The sequence below is a fragment of the Engystomops pustulosus genome, chromosome 5, assembly GCF_040894005.1.
Source record: "Engystomops pustulosus chromosome 5, aEngPut4.maternal, whole genome shotgun sequence".
NCBI classification, from domain to species: domain Eukaryota; kingdom Metazoa; phylum Chordata; class Amphibia; order Anura; family Leptodactylidae; genus Engystomops; species Engystomops pustulosus.
The window spans coordinates 108,043,740-108,061,208 of record NC_092415.1 but is presented as its reverse complement, the minus strand read 5'-3'; the positions used below and the strand labels follow the sequence as shown (position 1 = coordinate 108,061,208).

At 40.4% G+C, this 17,469-nt stretch overlaps 1 protein-coding gene across 12 annotated transcripts in view; it reads left to right on the top strand.

Annotated features, from left to right (window-relative positions):
* Nucleotides 1-16,122, top strand: part of LOC140133134 (uncharacterized) — a 75,921-nt gene extending 59,799 nt beyond the window's left edge. For all 12 annotated transcript variants that reach the window (XM_072152840.1, XM_072152839.1, XM_072152837.1 and 9 more), the window contains 7 exons: nt 2,064-2,103; nt 3,433-3,484; nt 4,067-4,117; nt 5,898-6,005; nt 8,523-8,592; nt 13,990-14,241; nt 14,536-16,122. In XM_072152840.1, coding sequence (XP_072008941.1) covers nt 2,064-2,103; nt 3,433-3,484; nt 4,067-4,117; nt 5,898-6,005; nt 8,523-8,592; nt 13,990-14,241; nt 14,536-14,627 — 665 coding nt within the window. In that variant the 3' untranslated portion in view covers nt 14,628-16,122. The remainder of the gene's footprint in view (nt 1-2,063; nt 2,104-3,432; nt 3,485-4,066; nt 4,118-5,897; nt 6,006-8,522; nt 8,593-13,989; nt 14,242-14,535) is intronic.
* Nucleotides 16,123-17,469: the final 1,347 nt, after the last annotated feature.

The window sequence follows — 17,469 nt, the reverse complement described above, 5'->3', positions numbered from 1 at the left end:
AAAAGGGTAACAACAGCATGCTTGAAAGAAGAGGGGACAACACCAGAAGAGAGAGAGGTTGAAGATTTTAGTGAGAAGTGACTGCTGGGGAGAGAGACTGGACCAGATGTGAGGGGATGGGGTCACTGATGCAGGTAGTGGGGCGAGCAGAGGAAAGGAGCCTAGACACTTCTTCCTCTGTGACTGGTTCAAAGGAAGAGAGTGAACAAGATAAGGTATGGGAGGGAAGGGGATTGGAGGGGTGAGTGGATTGAGCAATTATTTCCTGGCAGATACAATCAATTTTATCCTTAAAGTAGGAGGCCAGATCTTCAGCCCCAAGGTCTGTGACAGGTGGCTGCACCTTTGGTGTTAGTAAGGAGTGAAGGGTATCAAAGAGCCTTTTGGGGTTGTTAGAGAGAGAGGATATGAAATTAGTAAAATAGACCTGTTTACCGAGGTGAAGGGCAGAGTTATAAGTTTTTAACATTAATTTGAAGTGAAGAAGTCTGCAGATGTGCGCGGTTTTCTCCACAGACGTTCAGCAATCCTGGAGCACTGCCGAAGGAAACGAGTTTGTTCAGTGTGCCAAGGTTGCCTGCGTGTGTGTTGAAAATTTCGGATAGTGAGCGGTGCCATCTCATCTAGCGCACTTCTGACAGTGTGATTATAGTGGTTAGTAGCCAGGTTTGGACAGGTGAAAGAGGATATGGGGGATAGTGCAGTCTGTAAGTTTTCTGTGAGTTGATGAGTATCTATTGCACGTAGGTTCCGGTATGAATGATGGGTGGAAGGATTCTGAGAATGAGAAGGATTATTGAAAGTAAAAGAAAGGAGATTATGGTCTGAAAGTGGAAAGGAGGAATTGGTAAAATCAGATATTGAAGATGGTCGGGAGAAGACCAAATCGAGGATGTTTCCCTCACTATGAGTGGGGGAAACGCAGAGTTGTGAAAGACCTAGATAAGTAGTTAGTGCTAAGAGCTGAGAGGCAAGAGGGGAAATGGGAGTGTTAACAGGGATGTTGAAGTCTCCCATGATGATGGTTGGAATGTCACATGATAGAAAGTAAGAGAGCCAAGAGGCAAAGTGGTCAAGAAACTGATAGGGTGAGCCAGGAGGACGGTATACTACAGCCACACGAAGAGAGAATGGGCGGAAAAGTCTAAGAGTGTAGACCTCAAAAGATGGGAAAGTAAGAGAGGGTACAGGAGGAATGACCTGGAAAGTGCATTGTGGAGAGAGGAGTATGTCTACACCTCCTCCCTGCCTATTCTCAGGTCTGGAACAGTGAGAAAAGTGTAAACCGCCATAAGACAATGCTGCAACGGAGACAGAGTCATCCTGCTGGATCCATGTTTCCGTAATGCCAAGTATGTCAAAAGACTTGGAAAGCAAAAGGTCATGAACTGATTCTAGTTTATTACACACAGAGTGGGCATTCCATAGGGCACATTTAAAAGGGGTTACGGGTGGAGGAGGAGAAGAGGGTATAAACTGAATCTTTATAAGGTTAGCAGGGTTTCTGTGTGAAGTGTTAAAATATGCAGGAGGTGGGCCTGGGTTAGGAGAGATGTCCCCTGAAGCAAGCAGAAGGAGAAACAGAAGAGACAAAAGATGCTTCAGAGATTCATAAGAAGTTATTTCTTGCTTCACCGCAGAAGACTGTGATAAGTTAGTATGGTTACATAATGTATAGAGTGTGTGAGTGGTAAAGATTACGCCGCATGTAAGCAGAGAGCATGCATGTGCCTCTGCCGGGAAGCAGCAGGTGTGTGGAGAAGATGCGCCAGGGGTGAGTACCAAATCTTTTTTTATATTCCAGAGTATAAGCCGAGTGGGGCTTTTTCAGCACAAAAAATACAACAAAATGACATTATAATAAAAAATTCTTCTGTGTTTGAAATTTTCTTCCAGCTTCCCAGTATATCGTATGGAATATTAAATGATACCACTAGGAATTACAGTTTTATTTCTGCACTAAATGCATCCTCATATGCGACTGTAAAGTTTTTAAAAAAAAAAACAACTGAAAAATCAAAAGGGGTGGAGATATATTTTATGTATGCTTTTGTTTTTGACAGTGGCGGATGGCGATCATGGCAAGTCAAAGAAATTAAAGGGGCAAGTTTTACTTCACTCTTTTTTTTTTTCCTATGTTATTTAAGGAAGTGCTTCCTGATCTGCAATAGTATGAATGATTTCTACTTTCTGAAGTTTTGTATTAACTGCGTTTTGCTGTGGGAAAGGGTAATGAAAAGTTTTTGGGCTATATGAGTATTCTGCACCTTTAACTCAATGGGGCACATATACTAAGGGTCCGAAACGCGTTTTTCCGCCGGGTTTCCCGAATTTTTCCAATTTGCGCCGAATTGTCACGGGATTTTGGCGCACGCGATCGGATTGTGACGCATCGGCGCCGGATTTCACACTACAGAAATCGGGGGGGGGGGAGGGGCTGAAAAAACGCTCAATTTAAAAAAAATAATTGTCGCAAAAATAGCACCTGCATACACCGAGATGGAGGAGGTGAATTCCGGCGGACTTTAGCGCAGCTAGTGGACATCGGGCGCACGACCTTAGTGAATCCCAGCAGAACCCGAATCAGCGTCGGAAAAGGTGCTGCTGGATCGCGACTGGACCGGGTAAGTAAATCTGCCCCAATGTGTATTGATGAGCACACCTGGAAAAATTTGGCCGAACTTGCATTTTAAACCTCTGTTCAGGATCCCTCACCAGTGAAGCCATCAATTGGTGCTGATTACCGTTTAAACGTTATTGGCAAAGTCACCATTTAAAGTCCTGTATGCCGCCATTTTGGGGATGATTGTTGATCCAGATGAAGTCATCAGGGAGCGAAAGTCATCCCACAAATGGTGACACCGTGAGCCTCCGGCATGCTAGTGCAAATCCCCAAGCCCAGGCATTTAATGTCCGTGGCATTTAAAGAGTTAATGCTTGCGGTTGTCAACGATGAGGTGCATTTGAGTCAGCCTTGAACTTCATCAGAAGTTCTGGGGGGGGGACCCAAACCCACAAGGTTCAGGTCTGATCATCATTAGACATGAAGTATCATCAACATATTATATTGTAAATGACAAGGAATTGAAACATCTAGATACACATCTGTCAGTGTTAACCTGCCTAAATATAAAATGTCTAAAGTGCCTTGTCACGTTTATCAAGGTTTTTAGATACTTTTGCAGATTGCATGACAGAATTGTATTCCACCCCTCCCCCCCCCCCCCAAAAAAAAACTAGGTTTAAACTGTATCAAAAATTTCAGTATTTTACTAGCATAATGTATAATAAAAAAAATGAGGTGCAACATTAGATGAGATGATCTTTTGAACTACAGCAGATTTATCATTCAGTATTAGACAATTTGATAAATCTTCCCCTTTCTGGCTTTCTATATGTCATTTTAATTAGGGGTTATTTTAAAACTTACAGTGAGAAACATCATTCAAAGCGTAGCACTAAGAGCAATAGAGAAGCGATACCGGTATGTATATTCTATAAACAGTCTTGTATGATCTCCCATGGACATGCATGTCATCTTTACACCACTATATGTTTAATGAGCAAAATTAAGCATGAGTGTACCTCTATTTATTTCCAATACAGTTGTTTATAAATCCTACAATCACAACTTCTTATCCAAAAACTGCACTTTCACAACCATTTTATGGCTCTCATGCTATATAAACAATTCAAAGCAGCATCCTAATGAGATATAGGAAAATCTCATTCATTTTGCTGGTACTATGATAACTTGCAGATATTCTACCCAGAAATCTTTTATAGCAAATCTCCAACATATCCTTAATGTGTGAACATATCCTAATGCTTCTAAAGTAAAAATGAAGAATATTGTACATATCATTGTCTTAAAATATTGTCGTGTTTTGACTAGTACAGCTTCTATACAAGCCTGTGTCTCCATGGTTATTGTCCACAACATAACATGTGTAGTCCTGTCCTAATTATCAACCATATTCTCTCTACCATTAGCTTTTTTTTCTCTCGTTAACCTATAAAGGAAATTGTAGAATAAAAGTATTTTATTTTTGTCTGAGTCTTATAGGCATTCCAAATAGAGCCAGTAAACAGCAACCAAGATGTCTTCAAATTCCTGGTACGTACTTCTTTATTCATTACTTCAGTTTGACCATTTCACTTTAAGTTTCAGAATTTAAATTGTCGTACTCAATAATTTGAAGGGGACTGTTCATCACCTCAGTTTGTTGGATCATTTAATTTGATAGAATAGTTTTATTAATTACATAATTTCTTCTTTGTAAAATTTGGCAAAATATAACCTTTATTGGCATTTTTCCTATTAAAGTTTTTTTTTAATAAGTGGTTAAACTGAATAAAGTTTTACCAAAATATGTTATAAATATGTACAGCATTATTCCATCACCCTTTCTCAGGTTCAGCTACAGATGCAAACGGTTCATGTGAAAATCTTTCCTACAGCTACATCTACATTCTGCCTTCAGCTGACTGGCTGGAGGGGGGCACACTTCAAACACCTATATCTTCTGAACCCTGGCACCTAGACACAATGCTGTGTTAAACAGGAGAGTCTCCCCTTAAATATGTTATATGGATTGTGTATGGATACTTAAGAGACCCGGTGGTATCCACTCTTAGGCCGCATTTACACAAACCTATGGGGGACAACGTACGGCTGCAACGTACGGCTTTGTACACAGGGAAAAGACATGTCCTATGCCGTGCATTTCTATGGAGAGGGAAGGGGTCACCGCCCCTTCTACACAAGGTATGGCAAATAGGGTGTATATAGTTGTATGGCAGTCCTGAGGGGTTGGCCAGCAATTACATTGGTTCTGTGCTATAAGGGGTCCTCTAAACTGCACGCCTAAAGATGCATTGGCTGAAATTGGTGGGTTCAGATTACTTTTCTGTAATTTCTATAGAGGCCGTATCTATAGTAAAGCTGTTAAGTCACTTTCCTTTTCTGATAGTGACTTGATCTATACAGCAAAGTCCCTCATTGCAAAACTGCCCTTTACCTGTTGTGACTGCACTAATGTACAGTGTATAAACTATATTAAAATTAGCCCTGTACAAATCAACATAAATCAGCGCCAAAATGTCATAAATTCTTACAAAGGGGTTGTCCACTTTTAGCAAATATTGTTTGTGTAATGAAAAGTTACACAATTTTCCAATAAACTTCTGCATCTATTCATTGTGATTTTCTAGATCTCCGCTTGCTGTCATTCAACGCAAAATGTAATTGTTTACTTCCTGTATATAAAAATCTGATTACCCTCTGTGTGACATCACATGACCATGGACCAGTGTTTATCCACAGGAAGTAAGCAACGGAGCCTCCTGTTGAATAACAGCAAGCAGAAATGTAGAAAGCTGTGAGGAATTGATACCGGGGTAAATTAGAAAATTGTATAACTTTTCATTAAACAAACATTATCAGTTGTTTGCCGAAGGTGGACAACTTCTGTAATTCTTCTTTATGCAGGAAATAGAGGATATCCAGATATGGCTCTGAAGTAATGTAGGAAAGACTTAAAGGAAACCTACCACTTCTGAAGGTAGGTATGAGATGTAAACACCGGGCACCAGCTCAGGGTGAGCTGGTGCCGGAGCTTACCTTAGCTAGTGTTTTAAACCGCTATATCGCGGTTTAAACACATTTTGATTTACAGCCCCTAGGTAGCTTCGGCGCTGCGCGGTGTTTACATCTCATACCTACCTTCAGAAGTGGTAGGTTTCCTCTAAGTTATAATAGATTATATTTACCATAGCTAAAATCAAGAGTACTGCTGTATTTTAATGCTTTTGCATGAACACTAGAGGTAATAAGCCGTTATGTTTTATGTATAAATTTATGCTGTTCTAAAGCTCATGTCTTCTGGTTTTGTTAGAAAACATTTGCTATTGGAAATGAGTCTGATCTGGCATTTGCAAGAAAGGTTACAGAAATGTTCTCCAACGCACTAAGGAAATTTAAAGAGACAAAATTGGAAGAAATAGTAAGTATCACATTTTGCATTCCCCGTTAAGTATTTCTCAAATAATCAGGATATGTATTAGTATGTAAGTATTTAAACTAGTGCAGAGTAGAACTAAGCAACTTTTTGCTGCACCAGATAAATCATTGTGTCTCCGATCAGTGGCAGATTAAGGGCACCATAGACCCGGGCTATATAAAGATTGTGGTGCCTCCACCAGCTAAAATAATCTACTCCTTACTACAATAAGATACTTATGCAGTACTAGAACCAGTCCTACAATATATAATTATTACCAGCGTTGACCATGGCAGGCACTCGCTACAGCCTGTGCCTGCGACACAGCCTGCAGCTGTATCCTGGGGCAGATGGCCGCTATGGTCATGATGACACTGCTGTGCCTCTGTATACATATACAGGCAGAGACCTGTTGGATCAGGTATGTATAATTTCTTTCTTGTGTTAACAGCAATGTGTTTACTTTTAATAAAATATCCATAGCAGTCCCCTCATTAATGAAATGAGCAGCGGAGCCACCTAAATAATGAAATATTCAGCAGAGTCTACTCAATAACAAAATATGCAGCTGATCCCCCTCAATAATGAAATGTTCAGCAGAGGAGGCCGCTCAGTAACCAAGTGTCAGGTGGAGTCCCTCTGTAGCCGCTGAGTAATGAAGTGTCCTCTTCTCGCAGTTTCCCGGCAGTGCTGGCAGAGGCACGTCCATGTGCTCTGCCGGTGCACACAGTTTGATGTCACGTGGTGGTAACATAGCGCGTGACGTCCTGTCTTCAGATATATCTATATATATATATATCGGATTTGTGGCACCTCACTTCATTTTCCTCTGAGAGGAGAATCTCCTCTTTGATATGAATCTAAACCAGAGATGTCTATGTTAAAATGGAAAATTTGGGTTACATAAAAATCATTCCTGATGGCAGTTCTCATACCTCAGTCTATATTGACTTTATGTTGATAAATTTTCAAATAATATGCATGTTATTAACCCTCTCCTACCCAGGACAAACTGAGAACACACTTGCTCTCAGTTTTTACATAAATTAAGCAAAACAATGAGCATTCAATCCTCTTCACCTAATGTGGCTACATATTAGTACCATGACCCAGAACTTGTCCAAAATGTTATATGTAACATGAAAAACACACACACATTCCTGAAAAAAGTTTTTTTATTTAACACCATCCTCCATTATTTACATTTATGTTACGTTATGTTGCGTTCTTATTTTGAACCGTGGAAGGTTCCATTATTATGCGGCTAATACAATGGCACACATCTAAAAATGACTTTTGTTATCTCCTGGTTTATAGTTATGTTTCCGTTGCGTCCCCCATGACTGCCCTACCTGTTGAATATAGAACACTGGTACAAGTAAAGATATGCTTGTAATAATAATATTTAAAGGGGTTATCCGGGTCTTAAAAATTACTGAGGGCAGGGCTGGGGAGGGCTATTTACAAGTAATAAACATGTACTTACCTCGTCCGGCACTGCCGATGTCCCACGCTGCGGCCCGTCTTCTCTGTGCGCCAGTTTGATTACAAGGGCTCACAGGGAGCTTCCGGCCGGCAAAGGCCTTTCTGATATCGTAATTGATACCATAGCGGCTAGCAGGAAGCCAGTAATAAATGCAATCTACGTAAAAATCTGGGCTGGGACCCAGGAACCCAGATCAAAAGAAGCCAAAACATAGCCCTGGAATTTTTACAACAGAGTTTTTCCAAGGGTCTTAAACAAACACCTTTGTACAGGTACAAATTTCGGACTTAAAGTGGTTGTCCACTTTTCAGCAAATATTTGATATGGTTTGTGGAAGGGAAAGTTATCCAATTTTCCAATATACTTTCTGCATCAATTCCTCACGGTTTTCTAGATCTCTGCTTGCTGTCCTGCTATAGAAAGCTTCCTTGTTCACTTCCAGTGGATAGAAATCTGTAACTTTCCTTGGAGTATTCATTGGAGAATTATGTTTTTGTGCTCTTACCTTAAAATTTTTTGTATTTTTTTTTTTACTGATGTTCAAATTGAAATTTCAGATTTTGTCTTAATTTCTTCCTTTTTCACATAGTTTATTAAAGGGGTTATCCGGGTTTAAAAATTTTTTTATGGCCGGGCTGGGGAGGGCTAGTTAAACATAATAAACATGTACTTACCTCGTCCGACGCCACTGATGTCGGCCGCGGTCATTTCGATCCGTGCCCCTGTTTGTTTACAGGGGCACGGAAGCCGCGCACAGGGAGCTTCCGGTCCGCGATGTGGACGGCTCCTCCCATCCGTCCCTATCTCTCAGCGTTGTAAGCGCTGGGAGATGGTGCACATGGGAGCTTCCAGCTGGCCGGAAGCTCCCTGTGCGCACTAGTAATGAACAGAGAAGACCGGCCGCGGCGCGGGACATCGGCAGTACCGGAGGAGGTAAGTACATGTTTATTGTGTTTAAATAGCCCTCCCCAGCCCGGCCATAAGAAATTTTTTAAACCCGGATAACCCCTTTAAAATATTGTGTTTATGTTTAGTTCTGCACAGAAGCTGAGAGCGATTCACCTGAGGAACTTGAAGGATCTGCTAATGGTCCCTGTAATAATGGTAAGTTATGCAAAGCTTATTGGATAACACTGTACAATTGAAAGTAGACTGCTGTGCAGTCCACTAGCTTTGATTCATGGTGGTATATGACTGGACATGGAGGTAAACAGGTTCTGTATGGAATCATGCACAATGCTGGCTCACAGTTATTGCAGCTGTGCAGCTGGTGTCATAAATCTTTGGTTATACATACGGCTACTTACGAAGAAAACTGAGGAAAAAAGAAAGACAAGGGGCGCTCCTCTTTGTTGAACATTGGTCAATTAGTAGTGTAAAGTACTACTAACCTGAGGGAGTATTGTATGAAGGGCACAACTCCTCGTATCATTTCATTTCGCTGCTTACTCCTCGATGTTGGATGAGCAGATCCCAAAAAGCTAATCTTTATTGCCCGAATATGGGGTTTTCCAGTAGGGAACACTAAAAATGGAGCTGGCCGGTCAGGTTGTTGCTTTTTATAAAAAAAGGCTTATTTATACAGAAAATTAAAATCATCCATCTGGATAATAAAAAGTTTTTTTTAAGAACAATGCGTTTCGAGCTTGGACCAATTGCTTTGTCTGGTTCGTACATACATAAACACAAGCATGAAATTTATAGGGGTTAGGAAACCGTTACTGGAAGTAACCGGAACTTGGTTTCATTGTCATTCAGATAGATAAACAAAACAATATATATAAAAGAACTAGACAGGTGAATATAACTTCATAATAAATGTAATCAATAGAAAGGATGTAACATTTTAATATAAACTTCAGTGCCATAAATATGAATAAAATAATTAATACCCACGTTATCCAACTTAGTAAACGTGGGATTAAAGAAACTATAATCATGGTGTCGGTGTGAAACGAGGAACTACAACTACAGGTACCTAGATGGATTGGAAACTTGTATGGATCTGGCGACATCGTGAGGTGGGTTGCCAATACTGCAAGTACGGGTGCCGAGGAGGATCAAAAAGGATTCCTTTGAGCAGAGAGTCAACATGTTGACTGCGGATGGAGTCCGATGGATATTATAGGAAAGTGACAACTATAAGTTAAGTAATATTTGGTTCTATTTAATTTTTTCCTGTTAAGAGGATAGTTTCCTGTATCTCATTTAAACCATTTGGTGCTAGCGTGATAACGTGGGTATCAATAATTTTATTTATATGTATGGCACTGAAGTTTATATAAAATGTTACATCCTTTTTATTGATCACATTTAATATAAAGTTCTATTCACCTGTCTAGTTCTTTTATATATCGTTTTGTATATCTATCTATCTGAATGACAATGAAACCGGGACATTTCCGGTTACTTCCGGTAACGGTATCCTAATCCCTATAAATTTCATACTTGTGATTATGTATGTACAAACCAGACAAAGCGCTTGGTGCAAGCGCAAATTGCGTTGTTCTTAAAAAACTTTTATTATCCAGATGGATGATTTTATTTTTCTGTATAAATAAACCTTTTTAGAAAACGACAACCTGACTGGCCAGCGCCATTTTTAGCACCATATTCAGATGATAAAGATTTACATATGGTTACTTGACAGGCCAAGAAAGTGTTGTGGTTTGGTGGAGCCATTCCTTGGCAACCCTTACTGTGTTTGGTGGAGATTTATCCTGTTGAAAACAGACAATGTAGACAAGTTGTCATTGTTTCTATTATCACTGCAATGGCTGCATGGAACATCACACCAGCTTACACAAGGCACCCATACTCTACCCATTGCACCCCAAATAGATACTCTAAAAATAATATAAGTCGAGTCTTTAGCACCAGAGCAAACAAAGTTGTTGCATGGCTGTCTGTGGCAGGATGCATAATTTGCCAAATTTTATTCCAAGTGCCTGGAAATGCTTTGGGCAGTTTGTAATGAAGGATGTGTTCCCTAACATAACCAGTGCTTCCAACCTCTGTAGGCCACTCTTGAAGGGTAAGCCCACCTTATGTCTGGCCACTGATCACTTGCCAACCTTATGTGTGCCCACACCCCCCATAGCCAACCTAATGACTGGCAACCCTCCTATAGACCACCTATTGGCTGCAAAGTCCAACTATTAACTGCCCACACACCTGTATCCCACTTGCTGTTTGTCCCCTGTAGCGCACCTGCTGCCTGCCTACAACCCCTTGTATCCCACCTACTGACTGCTCACATATACAATTTTTTCCAATTGGCTGTGCCCCCTACTATTATCCTGACTCAATGCACTTATTTTTTTTTTACCCCACACTGCGGACTGATCGATGGCAGTTGACACTACACTACACTGCACTACACTATGTCCTTATCATGAGAATCTATGCCTCTCTTGATGCATCCCATAATTTATATCCCATGTAGCCCATCTACAGTCTGCCTTCACCACCTGTAGCCCACCTGTCTGGCCACACCCCTCTAGCCAAGCTTATGTCTGCCCAGTGCCCCCAGCTCATTTGCTGTTTTTGCACTGCTTCAACCCCCTAGCCAACTTAAGTCTACCCACACTTCCATAATTGGCCTGCTGTCTGCTTACCTCCTGCTGTCTGCCCACACCCCCATAGCCCACCTGCTGTCTACCTACACCCCCTAGCCCACTTTCTCTCAGACTAGAAGCCCTTCTAACCCACCTTTCTGTCTGCCCTGTGCTCCCAGCTTACATGCCGTTTATGCATTGCTGCTAGCCCATCATACATTTTCCCAAGAGGCCATGCCACCTACTATTTTCCTGCACCAGTGCACTTTTTTTTTTTTTTTTTTTTTTTTTTTTTTTTTATACCCCTTAGTCATTAACCCCTCTCTGACAATTTGACCCTACACTGCGGGCTGACTAGTGGCTCTGACAGACGTTTCCAAGTGTGTTTCATTTCTAATGTTCCCTAAAACTGACAACTAAATTTCTGATCATTTTCCCAATATAAAACTTGTTACACTGTCCACTGTTGGACAATTTTCATTCTTATTTGAAGGACACCAAAGCCTTACTTCCTATTTAGACCTGTCTGTAACTCTCTGTATCTGCAATTTTAATGTATGCTGGGAGTATGCAGTGTATAAACTTATAAACGTATAAACAAAAGATCCATTTCTTGTGCAAGTCAAAAAAGGGAAACATTTGCAAAGAAAATTTGTATGATTAATTATAGTAAATATAATAAAAGAATTAAAAAATCCCCCAACACTGCCTTTACATAAAGATGTATAATAAAATATCAAAAAAACAAAAAATGTTCTAAAAAGTGATTTAAAAAGATACATGCCACAAAATGACTTTCTTACACCTGGATATAGTTAATAAAATCTCATCAATTAGATCTAGACACCCAAATGAAGTATCTGAAAAGTACACATCATACCAAAGATAAACATTTTATAGTATGTAAAATGTGACTATGCTCCGCTCCAAGAGTGTACTCAGAGCCAGTGATGTCCCAAGGCACTCTTTTTCAAATCTTGCGCTAGGCATCTAACCCGCAATGCAGGGAATGGGAAAATCTTGCACCCAGCACGAGATTTAAAAAGTGGGGTGGTGACATCACCGGCTCTTAGAACGCAGCTTATATAACAGTGGTGCCCTGGAGAGCCCCACAGACTAATTTGCATATCTTATAAACTTATTTTTCTCATAAATGTGGCCCTACAAAGTTATAGGAAATGAAGGGAGGTAAATAATAATCTACCATCCGGTAATCTCACATGCTGTTTCTGCACTGCAGCTAGCCCATCCACGTACAATTTACCAATTGTAGGAGCAGGACCCGAGGCTAAAAGGGGTTGTCCACTTTAAGCACATTACAGCAAATAATATTTTTTGTGTAACAACATATTAAATTTTCCAATATACTTTCTGTATCAATTCCTCATAGTTTTCTAGATCTCTGCTTGCTGTCATGCAACAGGAAGCTTGATTATTTACTTCCTGTAGATGTACACCGGTCCATGGTCATGTGATGTCACACAGGTATACCTCTACGGCGCAGAGGTATAAAGGATGTATGAAGAGGGCTCACGGGCTGAGTCCTTTTCATACAGAGGTGGGGGTTTTTGCATTTTGCGCAAAACCCCCACCGCTAATAACCGCGGTCGGTGCTTGCTTGCAAAGTCGCCGGCGGCGTTTAAAAGACGGCGGCGCGCGGGTGCCGCCATCTTTTTTTCGATCGCCACGCCCCCGAATGTCATCGGGGGGCGGCGATCGGTTACAATGGTAGCCTCGGGTCTTCTTTTGACACGAGGCTACATGGATTATGCAGGTTCGTTACAATGAGCCAGTGGCTCATTGTAATGTATGACCTGCAAAAATGCCATATATTGCAATACTGTAGTATTGCAGTATATGGTAGGAGCGATCTGACCATCTAGGGTTAATGTACCCTAAATGGTCTAAAAAATAGTAAAAAAAAAAAGAAAAAAAAAGTTTAAAAAATAAAAAAAATTAATAAAATATTAAAAGTTCAAATCACCCCCCTTTCCCTAGAACGGATATAAAACATAACAAACAGTAAAAATCACAGACATATTAGGTATCGCCGCATCCCAAAATGCCCGATATAAAAAATATAAAAACGGTTACGGCCGGCGGTGACCTCCAAGGCGGGAAATGGCGCCCAAATGTCCGAAATGCGACTTTTACACCTTTTTACATAACATAAAAAATGAAATAAAAAATGATCAAAATGTCGCACAGACCTCAAAATGGTAGCAATGAAAACGTCGCCTCATTTCGCAAAAAATGACCCCTCACACATCTCCGTGCGCCAAAGTATGAAAAAGTTATTAGCGTCAGAAGATGGCAAAAAAATATTTTTCTTTTTTGTACACATTCGTTTAATTTTTGAAAATGTATTAAAACACAATAAAACCTATATAAATTTGGTATTACCGCGATCGCACCGAACCAAAGAATAAAGTAGGCGTGTTATTTGGAGCGAAGAGTGAAAGTCGTAAAAACTGAGCCCACATTTGGAATTTTTTTTCAGCTTCGCAGTACAGTATACGGCAAATAAAATAAATAACATTACGGGAAAGTAAAATTTGTTACGCACAAAATAAGCCCTCACACAAATCTGTACACGTAAAAATGAAAAAGTTATGGATTTTTGAAGTTGGAGAGTGGGAAATCAGCCGAAAAACCCTGCGTCCTTAAGGGGTTAAATTCCCAGTCCGCTCCTGCAGGACATACCAGTAAACAAACAGCACCTTCGTGTCCTGCCCAATTTCCTGACCTCATGAGAGCTTGTGGACTTACAAAAAAATATATATAGTTTGGTAGGCAAAACCCACAAATGCTGAACATTTTACAGTTTCTACAAGTAATATTTTTGTACTTGATGGGGGTTTTTTTTTTTTTTTTTTTTAGCCCCAGTGGACCTCAAATAGGATAAGTAGATCTATATTTGACATCTTGAGCTTCTCTATTTCAGAACCGACAATTTTTTCTATACCTCAAGCAACAAATCCGAGTGCATGTGAAAGGATAACTTCAGAGCCAGGTTCTCCGATGAATTTATCTCCACCACAAAGTGTCTCCAATCCCATATCCTCTGCAGACTGTCAACCAGACTCTCCAATTATAAACCAGTCAGAAATGCCAGATACTTCAAGATCACCAACAAACATCTGCGAGGACTTGGATACATCAAACAAGGCATGCGCAATAAATAACACCTATGACTGTAAGTGGCACAATAGGCAAAACAGTGTAAACATTTTCAAACACTAAAGATTTTAGAAGAGTTGTTAGTGTATCCCATGTCAGAGCGCTGTTTCAGTTCTCCAGCATTGCTCTGCATTTGGATACAGATGCTCAGTTTATTCATGAGCTGCAGCAGTTATGCCTTCCCATTCCTATGATTGCTGTTTTCCTTCCAACAGAGCTAATGAGGAGGAAATGTCAGAGAAAATTTAAGTAAATAATGAATCTCTTGAATGTATATGACCCTGTCTAATGAGTTTTGACTTTCTTCCAGACCCGTGTTTACCTACTGAAGCCAACCTGTTGCTGGAAAGTGAATGTTGCGTTACTGCTGAAGCATCGTGTAGTGATGATGAAGATGTATAGAATATTAAGGTGTTAAAATTACATATGTTGTTACTGCTTTTATTAATTTCTCAGGCCACAACACATCTCATTTTTATTGTTTTTGTATTTTTTTTTCATCCCACATATTCAAAATCAGATTGTATCAGATGAATTACATCCAGCAGATAAACCAAAGTAACTACAAACTCGTCCAGTTGTGTATCTGTACAGTACTATATGTCTGCCTCTCCATCAGTATATGTTTGTTTTCATACAGTTGTATTGAGAAGCATAGTAAGTATACTATACTTTTTAAAGGCGTATTGCTCTATTACAGGAGAGAAGTAGGCTTCATTTTTGCAGCTATCAAAATAAAGGAAATCCACTCCAAATATTTTTCTATTTTGGTTTCGTGTATTATGTGTTGGAAGTTCATATTACCTAAAAAGTTAAAAATTTACCAAAGCTGTAATATGAGTAGGAAAAGAAGCAAGTAAACTGTACTGCAGGTAGAACAGGAAAAAACACAGTCACCCTACAGTATGTATATAAAGTTTAGTTTTTTAAAATGAACTTTGACATTTTTTCTAATTAGCCTGAAGTGCTCCTGGGATTGTTACCAGAGCCACTTGGTGCTGCAGCTTCACAGTTTGCATGAGCACTTCCCCCTCCAACTGTGTGCTGAAACTTTCTCTGTTGCAGTGAGATTATATCAGGCAATGGTGGGCTTATGGTTGCGGAACATAGTGACGGCATTGGTTACAGAAGAATTACCGAACACCCCAGTGAACAATGTTGAAATAAAAAGAACATACTTTCATCATAAACCACTACCACTACTACTTTGTTCTCTCCACAAGATTTCAGAAAGAGTAGTGAAAAGCATTATTAGTAGAACTGACCATGAGTGTGTACAGTTACAGAAAATAAGTAATGTACTCATCCTCCATGGCCTGTATGCATGTTCAAGTGTGGACCAACCAACGTGGTAACGCATTGGTGATTGCTGTGATTGGCCATTAAGGTGGTTTGTGGATTGTCCTTGATTGTTCTCACTATTCTTCTTTTCTGATATTTTTCTTGGCCTGCCCGTTCTGGGCTTAACAGGAACTGTCCCTGTGGTCTTCCATTTCCTTACTATGTTCCTCACAGTGGAAACTGACACGTTAAATCTCTTAGACAACTTTTTGTATCCTTCCCCTGAACAGCTATGTTGAACAATCTTTATTTTCAGATCATTTAAGAGTAGTTTTGAGGAGCCCATGATGCCTCCTCAAAGGAGATTCAAATAGGAGAATAACTTGCAAGTGGCCACCTTAAATACTTTTTCTCATGACTGGATACACCTGGCTATGAAGTTCAAAGCTCAATGAGGTTACCAAACCAATTTAGTGCTTCAGTAAGTCAGTAAAAAGTAGTTAGGAGTATTAAAATCAAGCAAATGATAAGGGATACTTTTGCACCTGTCAAATTTTGTTTTAATGCATATTGCACATTTTCTGTAAGTACAATAAACCTCATTTAAATCCTGAAATATTACGGTGTCCATCAGCTATTAGATATATCCAACTGAAATAGGAGTTGCAAAAACCCAAATTTTGATAACTAAAAATGATTAAGATTAATAGGGGTGCCCAAACCTTTTCATATGACTGTATATTCATTCCTGAAGAAAACCAGCAGGTTCTCATAGTTAAACTACAAAAACTTGGGAAGTCCCTAGAACCTCCAAACATTTTTGAATTCTTTATCAATTGTGGAAACAAAAGTTTATGCTAAAGTCTGTGCAACGCACCTGGAATGTTTACCAGTATGAACCAAGTTGCGTTCATTAGACATAAACAAGCCTCTAAAAATACCAGAAGGATCATTGGCTTGGCACATCGCCTGGAAAAACGCCAAAACCCTACTGTTCTTCTAGTGCGGGACCTTGAGAAGGCATTTCATCAAATACACTGCTTGTACACCTTTTCGGCTTTAGGTAAAATGGAATTCAAAGGGGAGATTTTTAAATGCCATAAAGGCATTATACTCTGCCCCATCAGCCAGAGTATATTCCAACAGGTCCCTGATTGACCCCTTTGATATCACCAATTGGACTAGGCAGGGATTCCCCCTTATTGTAATATCTTGCCTATACCCTTCAACATAGCATTGGGATACACAAGCTTAACACTGGGGACACCGATCACCAGGGCCGGCTCCAGGTTTCAGTGGGCCCCTCCGTGGGCCGCCCTCCAGTGGCCACACTGCGCCCCCTGCCCCTGCCGGGTACGCGTCTGAAGCCGGCACACGTGATCCGATGACGTCATCATGTGTGCCGGCTTCAGAGCTGTCGCATACCATGTGGAGCGCCGCATCGTGGGAACCGGGACAGGTGAGATTTAGATTCTGCCTCTATGCTGTGCTGGTCGGGAGCGCAGCATAGAGTCAGAAAACTGATCGATCCGGATGGTGATCAATTGTACCAGTGTCTTATAGCGACACTTGTACAATTGATCCGGGGGCCTGAGTGGGCCCCTCCACTACCCCAGGGCCCCGGCCCTTGGCCGGGTGCGGGCTCCAGGCCTGTCAATCACATCTTTTTACAATATACAGATGACATTATCTTATCACTAAAACAATCAGAAAAATTATTAGAAAATGCAATTTACACTTTTGGAAATGTCTAGCTTATGATACATAATAATGCCAAAACTCAAGCTCTGCCTAGGTTTCTAACCCCAGATACGCTTTCCTTTATATAAAAAAAATACATACCCTCTTGACTGGTGGTCTTCTGGTATACAATACCTAGGGATATGGGTGACCCACTTTACAGAAAGAGGCAAAAGATGTTGAAATCATGGCACCTCTTGGTTGGGTAGCATGTCAGCTTTCA